We start from the raw sequence: 18,680 nt of genomic DNA on the forward strand, positions 1-18,680 counted from the left end.
TCCAATGGCTGTGGTCTTGGTGATAGGTTAAGAGGTTTGGCCCACTTTGGTCTTGCTTGACTCGAGATTGAGAATATGACTTGGGGTTGTCATACGATATTTGGAAGACCACATAAAACCGATCTTAGGGGACGTTGATAAGTACAGATAGTCCGAACTCGCCGAGTTTGCCTTCACTCGAAGTGGTCTTATTCAAGTGAGCTTCATTCGGTGGATGGACCCGCTCGTGGGCCCGGGGATTTCGGAGTATCGTGCCTCTCGGCGAGTTCGGAGGGCTCCCTCTATGCTGTTGTCACTGGCTATCGTTCGATCATTCGATGGTGTAGGACGTGAGATATAGATATATCTCGGCCGTCTCCGAGGTTGAATACTCTGTGAAATAAAGCAAATCAATATTCAATCGGCTCTCGTCCTCTACTATAGTCTTACTTGTCACCATTGAAGCGTCGAATATTAAACCGAAGAATTACACCATCATCACAAAATGACATCCACAAACCCCCAAGACCTACCACACATGAACTTCCGCTCCTTTGTGGAATCACTCAAAACCGACGGCGACCTCGTCGAGATCAACCAAGAATGCGACCCGGACCTCGAGGTCGGCGCCATCATCCGCAAGGTCGTCGAGAACGACGAGCGGGCGCCGCTCTTCAACAAGCTCAAGGGCCAGGACGCCGACGGCTTCTGGCGCATCCTCGGCGCGCCCAACTCGCTGCGCGCCGACCCCGGCCAGCGCTTCGGGCGCCTGGCGAGGCACCTGGGCCTCCCGCCCGCGTCGGGCATGAAGGAGATCCTCGACAGGATGGTCGCCGCGAAGAGCGCCGCGCCGATCCCGCCCGTCGTCGTCGAGTCTGGGTCGTGCAAGGAGGTCCGCCTGACGCCGGACCAGTTCGACCTCACGAGGCTGCCTGCGCCGATGCTGCACAAGTCGGACGGCGGCAAGTACATCCAGACGTATGGCATGCACATCGTCCAGTCCCCCGACGGCAAGTGGACTAACTGGTCCATTGCTCGCGCCATGGTGCACGACAAGAACCACCTCGCGGGGCTCATTATCGAGCCGCAGCATATCTGGCAGATCCACCAGATGTGGAAGAAGGAAGGCAAGGATATGCCGTGGGCATTGGCGTTTGGCGTCCCGCCGGCGGCCATCATGGCATCGAGCATGCCGTTGCCAGGGGGTTTATCCGAAGCGGAATACATCGGATCTCTGGTCGGGACGCCGTTGGAGGTTGTCAAGTGTGACACCAACGGGCTTTATGTTCCTGCCAACTCAGAGATTATATTCGAGGGTGTCTGCTCGGCTACTGAGACGGTACCTGAGGGGCCGTTTGGAGAGATGCACGGGTACGTATTTGGCGAGATAATATCAATCCCTCCTGGGCCGCGCGATGCTGACATCTTGTTCGTAGCTATGTCTTCCCCGGCGATGCGCACGCGCAGCCAAAGTACAGGGTCGACCTTATCACGCACCGCAAGGATGCCATTATGCCCGTCTGCAACTGCGGCCGATTGACTGACGAGACGGTGAGATGACCAGTCCGCAACGTGACTGACTGCAACAGAGTAGCTGACTCCCGAGGAAAGCACACCATGATCGGCCCCCTGGCCGCTGCCGAGATCGGGCACCTCCTCAAGTCAAAGGGCCTCCCCATCAAGGAAGCCTTCTCCCCCTTCGAGTCGCAGGTGACGTGGGTCGCCCTCCAGGTCGACACCGAGAAGCTGCGCGCCATGAAGACCAACGCCGAGGCCCTCTGCCGCACCATCGGCAACGTCGTCTTCAACGACAAGGTGGGCTACACGATCCACCGCCTCGTCCTCGTCGGCGAGGACATCGACGTCTACAACTTCAAGGACGTCATGTGGGCCTTCTGCACGCGCTGCCGGCCGGGGCTGGACGAGTACCACTTCGAGGACGTCCGGGGCTTCCCCCTCATCCCGTACATGTCGCACGGCAACGGGAACCCGCGCGTGGGCGGAAAGGTCGTCTCGGACGCCCTGATGCCGACGGAGTACACCACCGGGCGGGACTGGGAGGCTGCGGACTTCAAGGAGTCGTTCCCTGCTGACGTCCAGGAGAAGGTGCTTCAGAGGTGGGAGAGCTTTGGGTACACTTCGAAAAAGTGAGTAGAGAGCCCCAATTGCAATAGAATATAGACGTAGAAGGGTGAGTTGGGACCATAGATAGAAGTTGCGAGGTATCAAACAAGCGTCATTGGATTCACATCGCGTTTGGAGGAAATGAGTTGCCTCCGCCAAAGTTCTGGTCCGACATGATGTAATCGAATGCGCCTAAGGGAGACATGTCCAAGTCAACTGGGAAGTCCCAGCTGAAGCCATCCATGTCCCAGAAGCTGAGTAGTTAGCTTTCAGCAAACCTTTCAACGGGATAGCGTGACTTACCTGTCCTGCTCCATGGGCCCCGGCTCGTCACCTGGGTCAAACTCAGGTCTAGCTGCGGATGCTGATGGTTGGCCCGTACTGGTATCATCGACTCGTGACTCTTGCATGTTTGCGTCACGGTCCGTCAGCGCTCGGAGAGTCTTGAGTGCCTGGAGTGCTTTCTGGAGAGTCGCCGGCAGGTGACTCGCGGAAACTGGCTCAGCAGCCGAGCCCGAATCGCTTTTGCCCTCGGAGAGACTGGCGATGAGTTCGTCCTGAAGAACCCGCGTTTCTGGCAAGTGCCTTGTTTCTCGCATGAGACTCAGGAGCAAGATGGACGTCAGTCCGTTGTGTATGAAGGCCCAAGAGCGTCTCGCGTGTTCCGTGATCGACCTCAGGCGCACGTAGGCCCGTACGCTGCGTCTCAGAGATTCCTGAAATTGACCAAGGACGTGCAACCTGTCGTTTTCCGTTAAATCTGATGATCTTCGGCTGGACATAAACGGCCGGCAAAGAGTGGAAATGACAAAGTGCCGGTGCAGTTCAAAGGCATAGTGCTCTTGAATTTGCGAGATTGATGTGCTTGTTCTCAAATCGACCAGATGTGGTGCTAGAGAAGACTCTATGCACTTGATATCGTTGATTATTGGAACTGGTTGGACTGGTGAACTCGCTCGTGGGGCCAGGTGAGGCAGCGTGACGTGGCAGAGCCAGCTCATGGCTTCGAGATACGAAAGGCCATTGCCGTCTTGGTCGGCCAGGGGGGCCAAATCGCCTATGAAGTCAAATTCGTGAGATGCTGGGGGGCGACCGAAAGCAAGCGCTAGCAAAGAATCCTGCCAGACGATTGCCAGCCTCTTGATCCGTTAGCATGCAATCTATGGCAGGAGGCGCGAAATCGAAGTACCTCAGGTTCTTTGCGTCTCTATCAGAAATTGAGGGCAGGGGCTGGCTGTTGGTCTTCCTGTGAAGACCGAGGCATTGCGCAAGTCTTATGGTCGTGGCTCCGAGAATCCAGGCCGTCTGGGGCTTCATATCATTTTGGAGCACATTCCCTAGTAGAAGTAGGGTTTGAACAGCTTCTTCCGATGGCCGGGCAACGTAGTCTGTTGATCGAAGCAGCTCGAATGCTTGTTTTGCTGCAACAAAATTAGTATCAAGCCTGAAACATGACGCAATATACAGCTCAGGGCGTACTGTGTCGTTGTGCGACGATGGTCCGCTGCTGCAAGTCCATATCGGAGAATTGAGCACCAGCGGCGAGGATGGCATGAAGCAGGGACAGCCAACGAGAATCCTCGAGCGGCTCGGGACAATTCCTGCAATTCGCGCCTGTTTTCATGTTGATCAATCGACATATCTTTTCTTCGATAGCATCCAAATTGTACACAATGCCATGAAAAGGTTGCACTCTCCGACAGAAGTGTTCAAATAGGCTGACAATCTCCTGGTCACCAGGCAGGGACTGATATGTCAACATCGACGCATTGTCGTCTTTGCTGACGCCAAGGAGAGGTAGAATGCCTGTCTCGAAAGCGGACTGCCGCGCTGGATCATCTCTCGACTGGACCGACCGCCGTCGAGCCATAGTGACCACGGATGTGTCGGCCAAGAACAGACCGTCGCTGGTGTCGCGAACGGTGGGTGCATTGCTCAACGAAGACACCGCGTCCGCATTGGCGGTGACCTGCACCGAGGGGCTAGGGAGGTCATCCTCTCCTGCCCGGCCCTTATTCCGGTCGAGGATGGCCGCATCTTCTCTGTTCCCACGAGACAGGTCTGGCGTCCGACTAACCACTCGCGCTCTCGCTGCAGATCGTGCAGTCGAGCGCCGTGTGCCCGATGATTGAGGTGTGGAACTTTCGTAGTCGCACAAATCCGGGTGTCCACGCTTCTCACAGGTCAAGCACGGCAGCTGCTTATCGCACTTGACCTTTCGCTCTCGACACGGTAGACATGACCTGGGGTTTCCGCGTACGCCGTTGCGGCTTTGTTGTCGCGATCTGAGCAGGTCTTTGAGGGTCGCGCGGTCGCGGTTTGGGGTATTCGGGGATTGGCGCGGTGTTAAATCCATGGACACTGCATTCGGCGCTCGGCGTTGACCAAGACCGTGAAACTAACAACACTGGGAGTCAATGTTTTGATGTCAAGATCGGATATTTCAAGTAACTCAGGGGAGACGGAAAGCTCGTCGACGTGTCGGTTGTGACACGTGACATAGTTATCGCGATGAGGCCCCGTCTCTTGCTGTTTTCGGACTCCTGGAAAAACTTGTTCTCTGCTCGGAGCTGCCGGAACGTAAACGAACTACACAAATGAATGTTTTCAAGGTAGTCTAACTGGACCATTGCATCATTTTTTGTTTCCTTTTCGGATTTTTTCAACGTGGAATTCGCAATAGCAACGACTCCACGTGCCGGAATACATTGGACTGAAACAGCTGGAGCTTTGTCATCACCGGGTGTCTCCATAGCCAACCGACCACGCTTAATTCGCTGTTATCGCTACTGAGTAATTGTCACGTTTTTGGCCGCTATACTATAAGGACAAAAGTGACGCCACTAATGCATAGTATACCCGGGTCCTTATATACGCGACAGTAATGGACATAACATTCCATAACAACAAGGGCGAAGGAGCTATCATTGGGAGAGCGATTGCCTAGTGATAATCAACTAGATCCTTGAATGGCTCTGCCTGTTTTTGACGGGAGCCCCCCCCCCCATAGGCATAAACCAAAATGGAGATTTTATGCAAGTACCATATTTTCAAAACCACGACTCTACATAAACGGGATAACTTGCAACCAAGCCGTGACGGGCCTCCCTTCCCCTCCGCCAGCAGCCACGGTCTCGTTGACGGTGACCTCGCCGCCGCGCTCGCACGTGTCTATCGCGGCTAGGCCCAGGTAGACGCAGCTTGCGCGGGAGAGATAGACGTCGCCACAGGGGCCCGTGTCGGGGATACTCTGATTCACGTAGTGCAGGCTTGCGAAGTGGAAGACGAAGGTGCGGGAAGCGTCGTTCGGCATGGGGACGTTGAGAGCTTTCTGCGGAGGGGATTAGTCAATGTCAGCGAAAAAGTAGTTGTTCGGTATTGAAGATGTGTGAGACATGGCATTTGTAATTTTTTTCCCCCTCCCCTATCGTATGTTTGGGTCCTTACCGCCGCGTTACAGGCATACATTTGGTCGCCAACTGGGGTCTCGCACGTCTCATTGAGGGCCTGCGTGATGTCCAGCCTGCTTCCCAAGTCTGAGAATTTGATTGGGTGTTGCTCGGCGTCGTAGCAATAGCCGTTGTTTTCGCCAAGGGCAGGACCCAGCAACAAGGCCCAGGCGGTGGCGGTTCTTACCATGATGAGCTTCATATGCGTGTTGTATGATTTTTTTCTTCTTCCTCTCGCAGATTGTTGGGGTTGAGTTGTAGAAGTTGCGTGTTGCCGACGAGAAATTGAGTTCTCTAGTGATGCACCTGTTGTGGAACATTGAATCTTGATGGCAGAGTGTGAAGCCGGGAGGCTAAATTTGCAGGGTAATTACTGTACATGTCACAGACGGTGAGGGGTTGAAGACCCTCACTTTCTCTACTCGCGGCAACCGTACGTGATAAGGAAACAAGGAGCAACACGTACATAGTTATGTTCATTTTAAAAGTCATGATAATAAGGCCCCACATGACAGAGGCTTCCACGCATAAGAGAACACTTCCGAGTAAAGACAAAGATAAAAGTATAATGTATTGAGCATGTTGGCTATAGAAATTTATATTGTGAGTCGAACAGTGTCTCTTCACGTTCCCGCTCGGCCCTCACGCAAAGCCAGTAGCGACCACAAAGCTCACATCGTTGTTGAACGACGAGGCGGCGTCGAACGTGTGGACGCCGCCGTTGCTCGCGGCGTAGCCCTGGTTGTTGTAGTGGCGGATGTAGCGGGTGGGGTACCCCCAGGCGCGGATGGAGCTGCCCTTGCCGCTGAGGCCGGCCTGCGTGCAGAAGGTGGCGTCCTCCTTGAACTGCTTGCTGCCGTCGCTGGCGCCGACCTGCAGCTCGAAGTTGTAGTGCCGCAGGTAGCTGCCCGCCGTGTCCCTCGACTCGAACGAGTAGCACGCGCTGTTGCCCAGCCCGGCCCGCACCGTCCAGCTCGCCTGCTGCTTGAGGGCGGCGGCGCTCGACGAGCTGACGACCTGCGTGTTGACGGCGGACCCCGTGTGCGCAATGTACCGGTCCGTGTAGCCCGCGGTGGTGGCCTGCAGGGAGATGGAGTTGCCGACGGTGAAGCCCGTGCCGCTGTTGAGCGACGTCGTGGCGTACTTGGCCGCGACGATGTTGGCCTGCACCGAGTTCTCGATGGCGTCGGACGGGAAGCCGGACGTCATGACGCCCTCGTAGAAGGTGCCCTGCGCGCTGATGCTGTTGTCGCCTCCAATACCGAGGATGATGGCCCCCTCCTTCTTCATCGGGTTGTACCCAGACGGGCGCGCGCCGTTGTAGTACGTCGACAGCGAGCCGGATGCGGCGTTGCCTCCACGGAGCGCCCAGTTGGCCGGCTGGCCCTTGACGACCGCGGTGAAGAAGCGGTTGGTGATGGTCGGGTCAGCTGTGTTCTGGCCAGCGCTCTTGCCGGAGAAGAGGCCGTTCTCGAGATCGGCCATGAGCCAGGGGCCGCTGCCGGCTCCGGTGCCCCAGATGGTGCAGGTACCGTAGTAGATGGCATCCATATGGCCGTTACCGGTGTCGGTGCTGCTCGTCTCTGCGTTTCCGTAGTCGAAGCAGCAGCCATTGTTGTAGTGGGTTCCGTCGAGGACAGCGTACATGCCCTCCGGCGCATCACCTGTAGCAGTGCCGCTCACAGCGTTGTTGCGGTAGCCCGTGCCAGGCGAGATGAAGACGCCGTACGCCTTCTGGCCGTTCAGCGTGACCGGGGCGCCAATGGCGCTGGCCAGGTTGTCATAGCCGTTCGCCTCCGGGCCTTTGAAACCGCCGGGCGGAGCCTGGGTAAGATGGTTCCCACGGCCGGACTGGTCGTAGATGATGGTGATCAGGCAGGTCGTGCCGGCGCAGAAGGAATCCTGGGCGGCGGCATTGGCAACGCCGCCGGCGGACAGCGGCGTAATGTTGGTCGTGGCGCTGTCGGATCCGCGGCGCACCTGGTAGAGCGAGCCTGAATAGGAGCTGTACAGGGCGCGAGTCGTGCTGTGAGCAGCGACGCAGGGCGTGCCGCCGGACGAGTAGATGTCGCAGGGCCCGGCCGAGACGAGGGAGCCCATGGCAGCAAGGCCCAGGGCGGCGAGGCTTGACCGTGAGAACATCTTGTGTGGTCGCTACTGCTAAGGGAACGAAGGAAACGTAGGAAATTTTTGTTGTGATGGGCAGGTCCGCGAGCGTCTTCAACTCATGGATGGCGAGCTTCAAACTGCCACCGAACAACAGCCAGATCGTGGGCTTTTAAACCGTGCCCGTGTACGACCTGCTCAGTTATCATTTTGTTTTTTCTTTTTGGGGTTGACCGTTTTCGCGACGACATGATACTATTCACGGGGGTTCCCCGAACCCAAAAGAGGTCCCCGTCCGGTTCTAGGTCAATGGTAGCATACGAAATACCAAATTAGCACAAATTTCCGCCAATACCGACGAAAGCTTGTTTGCGGATGCTACGTCGTAACGTATGTGCCTTGTGACTGTCACTCTCTAGCGTTGCACGATTCGTCCTCGTGACAGACGTAAAGTTACTTCTCGGCGGCATTAAACGCGGAATAGATGTTCCGTCTAAGCCGGAGTCTCCAAATCTTGCAAAGAGGGGAAAGGGGGAATGGCTGGAAAGAGAAGACGGTATGGCACACGCGTCGCCATAGCCACGCATGTTCCTTGCCTAAGAGGTACGGCTCTAGACATTCGCGAAGTCACGGCAGGGGTCCGCCTGGATTTAGGAAGCTGTTCGCAGATCATTCGGCCGAGGTGTCGGCTGCAGCCCATGTGCCATGTTAGTTTCCGCCACGTTTCTAGCCGATCGAATAAACTGGATGAACTGTTGGAGTTGAACCAATGCAGTGATGAGTCATCCATTATGATTTGGTCCTGCTCGCTGTTTCGCTGAATGGCATGCATTGGAGTTGCTAGAGAGCCAATGCCCGTTCACTCCATTCCACCCTGTCGAGAGCAGCTTGGGGTAAGCTTGATTGCTAAACATCGCGAACGGTAGTGTCGTGAAGCACGGGTTACAGTCTGGCTCACCGGGGAGGTTCGCAGCACTGGACCATGAACTATCTCACGAAAAGTCTGGTTCACGGCACGTAGGCGGAGAAGGCAATCGCTGCACATTTCTCGATATGCGTCCTATACCCGCCAAAGGAGTCCAGACCCTGTCGGCGGCACATGCAGCGAAGGCCATCGATTGCAGAGGTAATCATCGACATCTCATCGGCGATTCATCCCAGATGATCGTTTTCCTTGCCATTCCAAGTTGGCGCTATTGCCTCTTGCTACTCATTTCGGAAACAGACGCAGCTCTCGACTCTGCTTCCAAGGCCAAGATATCATCTCAAGCTATGTTCTTGGCCTTGGCCTTGGCGATTGGCCAAGTCCGAATGGCGGTTGCTTAAATACTGGAGACATGCACCCACTATAAAGCTTGTTTTGACCTGTCTATTACTGGTGCGCGCATTTCGTTGCCCTTCCACAATATCACTCGAAATCTGATGATCATCGCATCAAATCCCAGGCATTCGGCTGAGTGGCTGTCTGCGACGAAATGGGAATGACGTGGCTGACCATACTGGTCCGACAAGCTTTGGACGGGGGTTGAGCAACGATGGTCGTGTTGGAAGATCTGCAGAGACTCAATAGTAAGGTTGACACTCTTGGTGGACCCATCGCGGTCACCAGGGGCGCATCCAGTTATGTTTCTTGGGAGCTGTCACTACAAAAGATCAACACAAAATGGGTCAGTGCAAATGTATGAGAACGATTTGATTTCAAGACGATTCACCTGCTGAGAGGTTCGATACGATACAGGGCAGACTCCGTGCAACTTTGAGAACGATTCGACCTCCCCACTCAACGACTCTTTTGCCCTTGATTCCATCTTCAACTCAGTTGAAATGAAAAAGAAGATCGGAAACCCTCACGGTTGAATTTTGTGGCAATTTGCGTGCACGATGTGTATGTAGGCTATTTTGGGACCAGCTGGAGTAACCACCAAAAGTCTCATTGGATTTACCTTGGGGAACAACAGCAGAGGTACAGGTTGCGACCAAGAACCAGGGTACATATTGGGAGCCAGCCGCTGGGAACGAGGATGAGGCGATTTTCCAGCCTGCTCTGATATGGACGACATTTCGCAAGCGCAACCCAACCGCCTACCTGAGTAGTGAAAGCGACATATCTCTCCTTAGCTCAGCTGGAGAGCGATAGACTGTAACTGTACACATTGCCATCTACAGGTCCTCGGTTCAATCCCGAGAGGGGAGATAATCTTGTTTTCTTTTAGCTTCGGCCTTACTTTGCTTTTTGAAATCAATTATCCATTAATCTATCTACTATATACTTGCATTTTTAATCATTCTTTAATAGTTCTAAGGGTACCATTGTTATCCTTGGGGCTGGGTAGACTGCGAAACCTATCAAGTCACCTAGAAGAAAGGCTGCAGTATTCAGCTGGGCGCGGAATTGTGTCATGTTTGAAATTCACAAAGCAATGCTATCGTCAGATCTATCTTTAAATATGCACTTTAGGTCATCTCTCGGGCTGGATAGGATGTCCGGGCCTAGCATACCGAGACGAAAGAGGTTGTTAATTTCCTTCATACATTGGTATTAGTTGTAGGGTGCGGGGACTGAAAATAAAACCATAGACGCTGAGGAGTATAGATGTTCTGTGACGAGGTGAGAAACTATGCCCCCACGGCATGCCCCTCTGGCTGCCTACTTCTGTAATGCCCCAGGGCCCTCCGAATGCCCTCCTTCTTTCTTGTAGAGATAGCGCCCACTTAACTTAAATTGACGTGTTTGAGCCCAGCTGCTATGTCTCTCGACCCTCTCGTGATACGAGGCTAGCGACAACATTACTTTTGCTTGCCACATTCCCGCAGCATCTTCACAAGTCTGTGCTAGGAATGGGCTGATCACGGCTTAAAATACATCTCTACACCACCATCAACAAAGGCCATGAATGCGAACATTACTAAAAAAGGAAAAAGAGAGATCCAATGAAGGGCCGCCGAGCTGACCGGCTGAAATGCAAGGTCACTGTTTGTGTTCATCGATATGCACGCCATAAGCAGCCACAGCAAACTCCGAATTTGTCCTCTAGAATGTTCCTACTTGAGCACCAGGAATAGAAATAGAATATTAAAGACATAAGGACCCTCCAGGTCGTTCGCCGTGTTGTGGGCTCATTCTTCTCTTCACTTGACACTCCTCTCTCTATTCACATGAAGCGCCAATTTTTCAAATGACAAGCGCCTCTAACCTGAAAGCCTTCTACAAATATGAACACTACACCAATTCCAGGGGCGAGAAATATCCCGCAACTTTCGGTTCCCGCACCTTCTTTGGGAACTCCGGTCAAGAAGCGTTGGCTACATGCTCGTGTGGACTGGGCAAGGGCAGTATGGACAAAGAAGAACACCGTTGTCGTGAGATCTGGAGTCTTTCCGGCCTTCAAACGATGTCTCGTACATATCCCGCCCATAATGGCAACCGCCGTACTGGCCGCTCTCAACATTCAGGGTTACTTCGTTGGAGCAGGGTACCTTGGGAAGGTCGATTCACTCTCACAGTCCTTCTACAGCCTTCTGTTACAAGTGACAGCAAAGTTGTTTGTGAGTCAATCTCGTCAAGGCTGGTCTCGTACCCTGGATTGGAGTCTACATCACATCGGCGCAATACTCTGACTGCTTCCCTTTCGCAGGAAATGTCCATCATCGCCTCTCTGAGTGTCATCATTTGGGATGTACTTAGAAACGAACTCCTTTTCGGCAAAGATGGCTTGCCATTGGGCTTTCTCTCGGCTCCATCCCGCTTTCAGGAGCCGTCTTTTTGGTTCTCTCCTGACCTGTGGTTCGGACGAAAGGGAATTGAAAGCTTGAGGAAGAAGATATTGATGTTTTCTCTTGTGCTTACCTGCACCCTGCTCGCAGTATTCTCTGGACCGTCATCTGCGGTTCTGATGATACCCCAGTGGTTTACGGACTGGTCCGGGGGCGGAGCGACCTTTCACATAATCGGAGATAACAGCACCATCTGGCCTGACGAGCTTCGAAATGGTGAGCTATGTGGGCGTGCGCAATCTCAAGACGGTCCGCTGGCGTTGGTGGGGCTCATCAACGACACATGCGCAACGAGCAGTACCGCAGCCATCACTCAAGCACTTCAAGGATGGACATTCGGAGATGCTTATTTCCCAATCGAGGTTTCCGATGGCCTTGTCCGTAGGAAAATCACCATCAACCTGAACGGGACGGACAGGCCCGATACTTGGGCCATCACGCCCCAGCTGGCTCCTTGCGTCGTTTCGCGGGTTCTCTCAGTTGACTGGCGGTTCAAAGCCATCTTCTCACGCATGACAGATTCTATCTTCAGTGGCTACGCCAAGTATCGATATCGCAAAAGAGACGCAACAGTGGCGGTCATGAAGAGCCAAATTCCTGTCGTCCGGGTTAGTTGCAGCATGTCGGATTCCGTCGAACCGTTGGACCCGATAGTGAGCCCGCCTTTTACCCATACGAGTATGAGAAGGCAGATAACTAAGGTCAGATGAAACAGCCACTGTATCGTAATCAGCCTCTTATTGGTCGTCCTTCGACGGACGCTGTGATAGTTGCGCCATCCCCTGCTATAAATTTCAAGCTGTACTCAAACATATCTAGCATCGCCACGAGATGGGCCGAAGTGTCTTTCAATGAAAGCATGATTGCAATATCGGATGACGGTGGTGGAAACAGATTGTCAAGTGCATATCTCAACGTACAGCTTCCCAAGACTGAGACCACATCAGAGCAGTTGGCGGCCTGTTCAGTGGACGCGAGATGGATCGAAGGGAATATCATGGGTTCAGAAATGGCAGAATGGCTTGGCTCCGAATATTACAATGCTTCCGTCTCAGCACATGGCTTAGTGTGGCCGGAAAATGCTTACGAATTCCCTGCAAACAACTACACGCACTGGAGGGATGTCCGACTGGGGCCAGAGTGGCTGGATGCTCTTATGCCGATCTTGGACAACACCCGCGAAGGCTACACGACTTTTTCGTCCATGCTTGAAGCCCTCGGCGTCGACAACAACGCAAGCCGCGGGCTCGGGTTGGGTTTAGCCCAGCAGGTTATCGAAGCCGCAATCGCTGCCATTGTGGCCGACGGGATGGCTCATTCTGGCTACTCAGAGAATGGAAGTGAGGCGGGCACATTGGAGGACGCCAGGACGCTCTTTCAAGTCCCACAAGGCGATGAGAATATGATCTCCCTGCTCGCCGGCACCTTGGAGGTTCCAGCACCGGGCAGCGGCGGCTCGTCGAGCGTTCAGTCCACGACTATGCGTTGGGATCTGCTGTTAACTGGGCTGGCTTATTCCGCCAACGGAGTCGGGTATTATCTCGCACTGACGGTTGTGTTTGTACATGTGTTGCTTGCTCTGGTGCACACGGCCTATTCGCTGTGGCTGCGCAGGACATCGGCAGCGTGGGAGTCCTTCTGCGATTCTTTCGCCTTGGCTTTGGGCTCTACTCCATCGCGTGAGCTACCCGCGACTTCGGTTGGCGTCACAGATCCGCTGTGCCTGGCAAAAAGATTGATGGTGCGAGAGACTGATAGCAACGGGGATACTGGTAGTACTACTGGCAAAAGGCTCCAAATTATCGTCAGGGGAGTGAATGGAGAGGCTACGAAGTTACCAGAGCCACAAGCTGACACTCGGTATTGAGTAGCATCGACAGATAAAACGAAAACGACCGTATGCTTACAACTTCTGTCTCACTTATGTGAAGTAGGTTAAATGTGCCCCCTCATACCCATGAGCGAAATCATTCATTAGCTATTGCCGAGCTTTATGTAAATCCCCGTCTCCCAGGGAGGCTCCATTGCGTCTCTCAAAGAGGATGGCGCATCAAGCTAGTTACTCTGATCCAAGACCAAGCGAACCACGTACAGTGAAAAGCAAACCAGGGAATGAGCTACATACTGTGATAAATTTTCACGAGAACAGGCCACCAGTATCTATAAAAGGTGATCACTTCATTCTTTGACTCATCACCTTATTAATCGAGATGTTGAAAACTGCTTCGTGAAATGAGTATGTTGGCGAAGGAAGGTCACTATGGAGCCCATTCTCCACCGCATGAGCATGAATGAGCCCGCCAACGCCACATGCAGCTGGAAATCCTACAACCACTGCAACATGCCCGTTGGCGCTAACAACAATCCCCTTTCGCATCCCGAGACCTCGGACCTTGGGCGTGCTGTCCCTGCCCGAAACCGTCCCTAGTGCTTACCATCCTTTGGGTACGTTTGCGAAAGCTGAGATATCAATTAACGTCTGCCTGGGTGCGTGATGTTTTTTTTTTTTTTATTTAGACAAGGCAAGTTGCAGCAAAGCATGGGCTCGGTTACACGAAAGATGGGGAAACAAACCGTGGCGGTGATTGGTGCAGGTAAGCGATCAATAGCGTGGATACCACCCTCGTCGTGGTCTAAGGCTGCACACGCAGGGCACACAAGACACTGACAAGCCCTCCCCAGGCCCTTCTGGGCTCTCGATGCTCAAGCAGCTCCGCGACGATGGCTTCGCGGTCTCGGGGTTCGAGAGGCGCGACCGGGTCGGCGGGCTGTGGGCGTACTCGGACAACACGTCCTACACCACGGCGCTGCCGCGGACCATGGCCAACATCAGCAAGTTCACGTGCGGCTTCAGCGACTTCCCCATGCCGGACAAGTACCCCATCTACATGAAGACGGAGCACTTCCAGGACTTCATGGAGAGCTACGCCAGGCACTACGACACCCTCAAGGACTGGAGCCTGAACTCGACCGTGAAGAAGGCGTCGCGCAACGCCGACGACACCAAGTGGGCCCTCGAGGTCGAGACGGCCGCCGAGGGCGTCAGGACGCTCGAGTTCGACAAGGTCGTCTTCTGCCACGGCTACCAGACGCGCGCCATCGTTCCCACCTTCGAGGGCCAGGACCAGTTCGAGGGGACCATCATGCACTCGCAACAGTACCGCAGCCCCCTGCCCTTCAAGGGCAAGCGCGTCCTCGTGCTGGGCCTCTCCTCGACCACGGGCGACATCGCCCCGGACCTGATGCCCCACGCCGCCCACCCGGTCTACCTCTCGCACCGGCGCGGGGCGCTGCCCTTCCGGCGGTTCCGCAAGGGCGTCCCCAACGACACGCAGGTCACCTGGCGGCGGCGCCAGATGTCCCAGCTCATGCAGCGGTACTTCCCGGCCCTGGCCAAGCTCCTCGCGGACTACTTCCTCACCTTCTTCGCAAAGGTCATGTTCCCCAACCTGAAGCCCGAGTGGAGGCTCCTGCCCATCCCCAGCATCCTCCTCAGGCTGCCCGGCAGCTTCGAGAACATCATGCCCTTCCTCGAGGACGGCAGCCTGCAGTCCGTGCACGGGCTGAAGCGGTTCCTGGGGCCCAAGAAGGTCGAGCTGCTGGACGGCACGGTGCTGGACGACATCGACGCCGTGCTGCTCTGCACGGGCTACAGGGCCGACTGGGCCGTGGGGCAGTCCTTCATGGAGACGAGCGTCCCCAAGGGCCACGGGTTCGCGGGGGACCCCATCTACCGGATGTGGATGAACCTGTTCCCGCCAAAGTACGCGGACTCGTGCGCGTTCCTGTGCTACTCTGCGTTTGGCAAGTCCAACGGCTTCTCCTTCGCCGACGTGACGTCCATGGCCATCTCCAACGTGTTCCGCGGCGTCGAGCCGCTCCCGTCGCGCGGCGAGATGGACGCCTGGATCGACAGGCACCAGGAGTGGGTCGCCTCGCGGTGGGCGATGGACCACAGCGCCGACACGAGCATGGTGAAGCAGTGGGAGTTCCAGGGCTGGCTGCACCGCGCCGCCGGGACGGGCATGGAGAACCTGAGCCCCCTGAGCTGGAAGGGCTGGAAGTTCTGGTGGAAGGACCGCAGGATGTACAAGCTCATGAACGACGGCGTCGAGACGGCGCACTCGTACAGGTACTTCGAGACGGGAAGAGGAAGACGTGGGACGGGGCGGGCGATGCGATCCTACATGCGAATGAGGTCGTTGCGACGGTCCTGCCCATTACTGAGGAGCAGGAGAGGGAGTTGTTGGCGGGGAATCCGGGCGTTCGCAAATAGATCAGTGGCCGTTACTTTGATCCTTTTTCTCTTTATTCTTTTTTCATTTCCGCTTGTTAGAGTAGAATTGGTCTATACATTTAATATAAACTTGTCCATCTGCTTGTAGGCTCACGACAGACACACAGCTGATTCTATCACCGACAGCTCTATTCAGGCGAGGCAATGTTGCTTCCGTGTCACGAAACGACAATCAAGTGTGATTGCGGACCCAAACCTGCCTCATTGCTCATGCGGTAAGCAGTTCCTGGATCAGTCCACCTAGAAAAGGTCCCAGCCCGGCTGGTAATGTCATGACTTTCGAACACGTCCCGTGAGTTGCTGAAAGAACGGACCCACTGCGTTGTCTTTGACAGCGTTTTGAATGTTCACCAACACCATCCCAGATTCGGCAGCTGGCCACAGCATTGTAACAAAGGGGAGCATGTTGCTTATACCGACATGACGGAATTCACAATTACTGCACGGAGAAGCCCCAGCTTTCATTTTCTTGCGGCTGAGGAAGGCGGTGAAGACCACGTAACACAAGAATCAGAGGGGGAACCCGACAAGAAGCGAGGTCCAATGGCGCCGCCCAAGAAGCAAGATCTCGACAGGATCCTCAAGTTCTGCGCGACACCGTCAAGATCAGTCCCCTCGCCGCCCCTGCGCAGAGGCGAAGTGTACTGCCTATCGAGCTTCACACGGAGGGCAGAGCAGTGGTACAAGCAAGAAGCAGGCAGGCAGATCACACTGCGGAGCCGGGAGGCAGCAGCGGTGGGCAAGCGGCGGCAGCCATCCCGAGCGGCCAAGGGCTCGTTCGAGCCGGGCGACTACGTCCTGCCCGAAGATGAGATAGACTCGCTTCTCCTCTCGGCAGCGAGCGCTCAGCAATCCGGTAAAGAAAGCGGCCCCAAGACCACGGCGGGCGAGGCACGGCTGCCGACACCGCCGGATGACGAAGACGACGATTTAGACAGCCCACGAACCGATCCAACAGACCCCGGGGAACAGGGCCCAGAGGCGCGGCTCAGCGACTTCCGCGCGCGGCTGGGCGGGACCGTCCGAGCAAAGGGCCAGGAGCTCCGGGCACGGCATGACAGGGAGGGCGGCGTCCGGCACACGTGCACGGTGGGCGACAGCGGGTGGGACTGCGTGGACGAGGAGTACTGCGGGCACGGGCTTATAGACCGGTGCGTGCGGTGGGTGCCGAAAGGGAAGGCGCACCTGCGGACACGGGTGCGATTCGAGATGGAGGCGTTCTTTTCGTCTGGTAACGGCATCAACGACAATATCAACAACACCCCTGAGCGGCTCGCCGAGCTGAAGAGGGCCAGAGCCGCGGCGCTCAAGGCTGAAACGATGCGACGGATGGGAGGGATCGAGTCCAGACTGCAGTCCGCCACCAGCGCCGCCGTCGACGCGGAGATGCTCGAGAGCCCGACGCTGGGGCGGTGGCCTGCGGAGTCGCAAGGATTTCTCAGGGAGGACGTCGGGGCGCAGAGGGTTGAGCTGGCCGGGCTGGCGTTTGCAGTGGACGTGTGTCTTGGTGAGCCGCGGGTCTTGATGCTGTAGGGCATGGCAGACAAGCCGAGCGGCTAATATGACGAGAAGAGTGACCCAATCGAGCCGACACGTCAGAGAGACTTGACAAAGAACGTAGCACTCCCCAGCCGTCCGTCCGCGAACGCCGCATAATCCGGGCAGGTACCCCATTCCGCCCAGCCAGTGCGGCGGTAGAACGCGAGCGCCGGCGTTTCCGTCTCAGTGTCGAGGGTTAGCACCCGTAAGCCGAGCGATCCCCGCGCAAACGTCTCGACGTGCGCCATCATGGCCCTCCCCAGCCCGGAGCGCCGGCCAGACGGCCGCACCAGCAGCTTGGCCACCTCGCCGCGGTGGGCGTGCGTGGCCTTGGGAATGGTCAGGAGCTGCGCGGTCGCCGCGACCTCACCATCTCCATCTCCACACTGCTCTTCACCGGAGCCGGAGCCAGTCAGGACGAGGATGAAGAGGTGGCACGTGGCGCCGAGGATGGGGCCGAGGGACCGCCAGTACCGGTCCGCGTCTGCGTCCGACAGCGGGGCGAGGAAGCCGATGGAGGACGCCGACGGGTCGGTGTTGACGCACGACTGCAGCAGGCTTCGGAGGGACGGCAGGTGGGCCTCGATGTCCGCGGGTCCTGAGATGCGCGAGATGACGTGTCTTGGCCCGGTGGTGCCCGTCTCATCATTTGTGGGGTTCTCGCCGCGTTCAGCTGCCGAATGGTGTACTGCAGTCGATTTCATGTCATGCCCCTTCTCGTGCCTGCAGTTGTGCTTCACTTGCGAGGGAGTGTTTGGTGGTCAAGGGTTACGTCCACGTTGCAGGGCTGTAGAGCCGGAGTGCCGCCGTGAGACAGGTCACTGTTGGAGGAACTTGGAAGTTAGTAGCTCTCTGGTGGCAACCCGCCTTTGCGTGTTTTGCCAATTGTGTCATTGCAAAGGGCGGCTAACGACAGCTCGTGGTAGCCCTGGTCGCTGGACATTGTTCCTGCCGTTATCAGAGATAGAGAGGGCGTAAGTCTTGTGAAGGCTTATCTTCTTAGAAGGCACCTGAAATCTGACTGGCTCAGCCAATAAACAATAGACACACGCTGAGCCATCAATCATCTGTGACGTCTCTGAATACGTCTGAGGCGTTGGGATAGACCATGTGGACGTTTACCAACATAATAGACAGTGAGGTGATATTGGGCTCGATGGCATTGTTCTGGAAACCTGACCGACTCCCGTACAAAGCCCTCAGACCTGGTAAGCCTAGGTCTCATTCGATCAGGCGAGCGATGGGAACAATAGATTCGCCACCGGCGAGGACTGCTCCATGCACTGGACGCCCCACCACAGGGTGATACATGATCGATTCAATCTGGTGAGAGAAGCCGTGACCTTTTGCTTCTTCATGTCTTCAACTCGTGGGTGGTCTGCGTCTCTTGAGCACTTGACCAGGGCCCCACT

General features: G+C 55.7%; 6 protein-coding genes and 1 non-coding gene across 7 annotated transcripts; 4 read left to right on the plus strand and 3 right to left on the minus strand.

Moving 5' to 3' along the window:
- Positions 1-484: 484 nt before the first annotated feature.
- INS49_009487 (uncharacterized protein) lies at positions 485-2,130 on the plus strand (the record flags this gene model as incomplete). Its single annotated transcript, XM_043170218.1, has 3 exons — positions 485-1,350; positions 1,416-1,497; positions 1,591-2,130. 3 exons carry the CDS (start codon positions 485-487, stop codon positions 2,128-2,130), a joined length of 1,488 nt encoding a protein of 495 aa, XP_043024783.1.
- Positions 2,131-2,224: 94 nt separating this feature from the next.
- Positions 2,225-5,754, minus strand: INS49_009488 (uncharacterized protein; the record flags this gene model as incomplete). Its single annotated transcript, XM_043170219.1, has 9 exons — positions 2,225-2,357; positions 2,407-2,844; positions 3,016-3,240; positions 3,293-3,524; positions 3,583-3,704; positions 3,864-4,145; positions 4,319-4,398; positions 5,186-5,434; positions 5,740-5,754. The coding sequence occupies 9 exons, from the start codon at positions 5,752-5,754 to the stop codon at positions 2,225-2,227; spliced, it is 1,776 nt and encodes a 591-aa protein (XP_043024784.1).
- Positions 5,755-6,194: 440 nt separating this feature from the next.
- Positions 6,195-7,694, minus strand: INS49_009489 (uncharacterized protein; the record flags this gene model as incomplete). Its single annotated transcript, XM_043170220.1, has 1 exon — positions 6,195-7,694. The coding sequence occupies one exon, from the start codon at positions 7,692-7,694 to the stop codon at positions 6,195-6,197; it is 1,500 nt and encodes a 499-aa protein (XP_043024785.1).
- A 2,072-nt stretch (positions 7,695-9,766) lies between these two features.
- On the plus strand, positions 9,767-9,852 carry INS49_009490. The gene has a single exon. It is a non-coding gene; the product is annotated as a tRNA-Tyr (tRNA).
- Positions 9,853-11,075: 1,223 nt separating this feature from the next.
- Positions 11,076-13,299, plus strand: INS49_009491 (uncharacterized protein; the record flags this gene model as incomplete). Its single annotated transcript, XM_043170221.1, has 3 exons — positions 11,076-11,204; positions 11,564-12,085; positions 12,148-13,299. 3 exons carry the CDS (start codon positions 11,076-11,078, stop codon positions 13,297-13,299), a joined length of 1,803 nt encoding a protein of 600 aa, XP_043024786.1.
- Positions 13,300-13,992: 693 nt separating this feature from the next.
- INS49_009492 (uncharacterized protein) lies at positions 13,993-17,262 on the plus strand (the record flags this gene model as incomplete). The annotated part of the gene is made up of 3 exons (XM_043170222.1): positions 13,993-14,026; positions 14,115-15,564; positions 16,188-17,262. The coding sequence occupies 3 exons, from the start codon at positions 13,993-13,995 to the stop codon at positions 17,260-17,262; spliced, it is 2,559 nt and encodes an 852-aa protein (XP_043024787.1).
- Positions 17,263-17,324: 62 nt separating this feature from the next.
- INS49_009493 (uncharacterized protein) lies at positions 17,325-18,162 on the minus strand (the record flags this gene model as incomplete). Its single annotated transcript, XM_043170223.1, has 2 exons — positions 17,325-18,007; positions 18,132-18,162. The coding sequence occupies 2 exons, from the start codon at positions 18,160-18,162 to the stop codon at positions 17,325-17,327; spliced, it is 714 nt and encodes a 237-aa protein (XP_043024788.1).
- Positions 18,163-18,680: the final 518 nt, after the last annotated feature.

Source organism: Diaporthe citri (assembly GCF_014595645.1).
Source record: "Diaporthe citri strain NFHF-8-4 chromosome Unknown scaffold_4, whole genome shotgun sequence".
Classification (NCBI taxonomy): domain Eukaryota; kingdom Fungi; phylum Ascomycota; class Sordariomycetes; order Diaporthales; family Diaporthaceae; genus Diaporthe; species Diaporthe citri.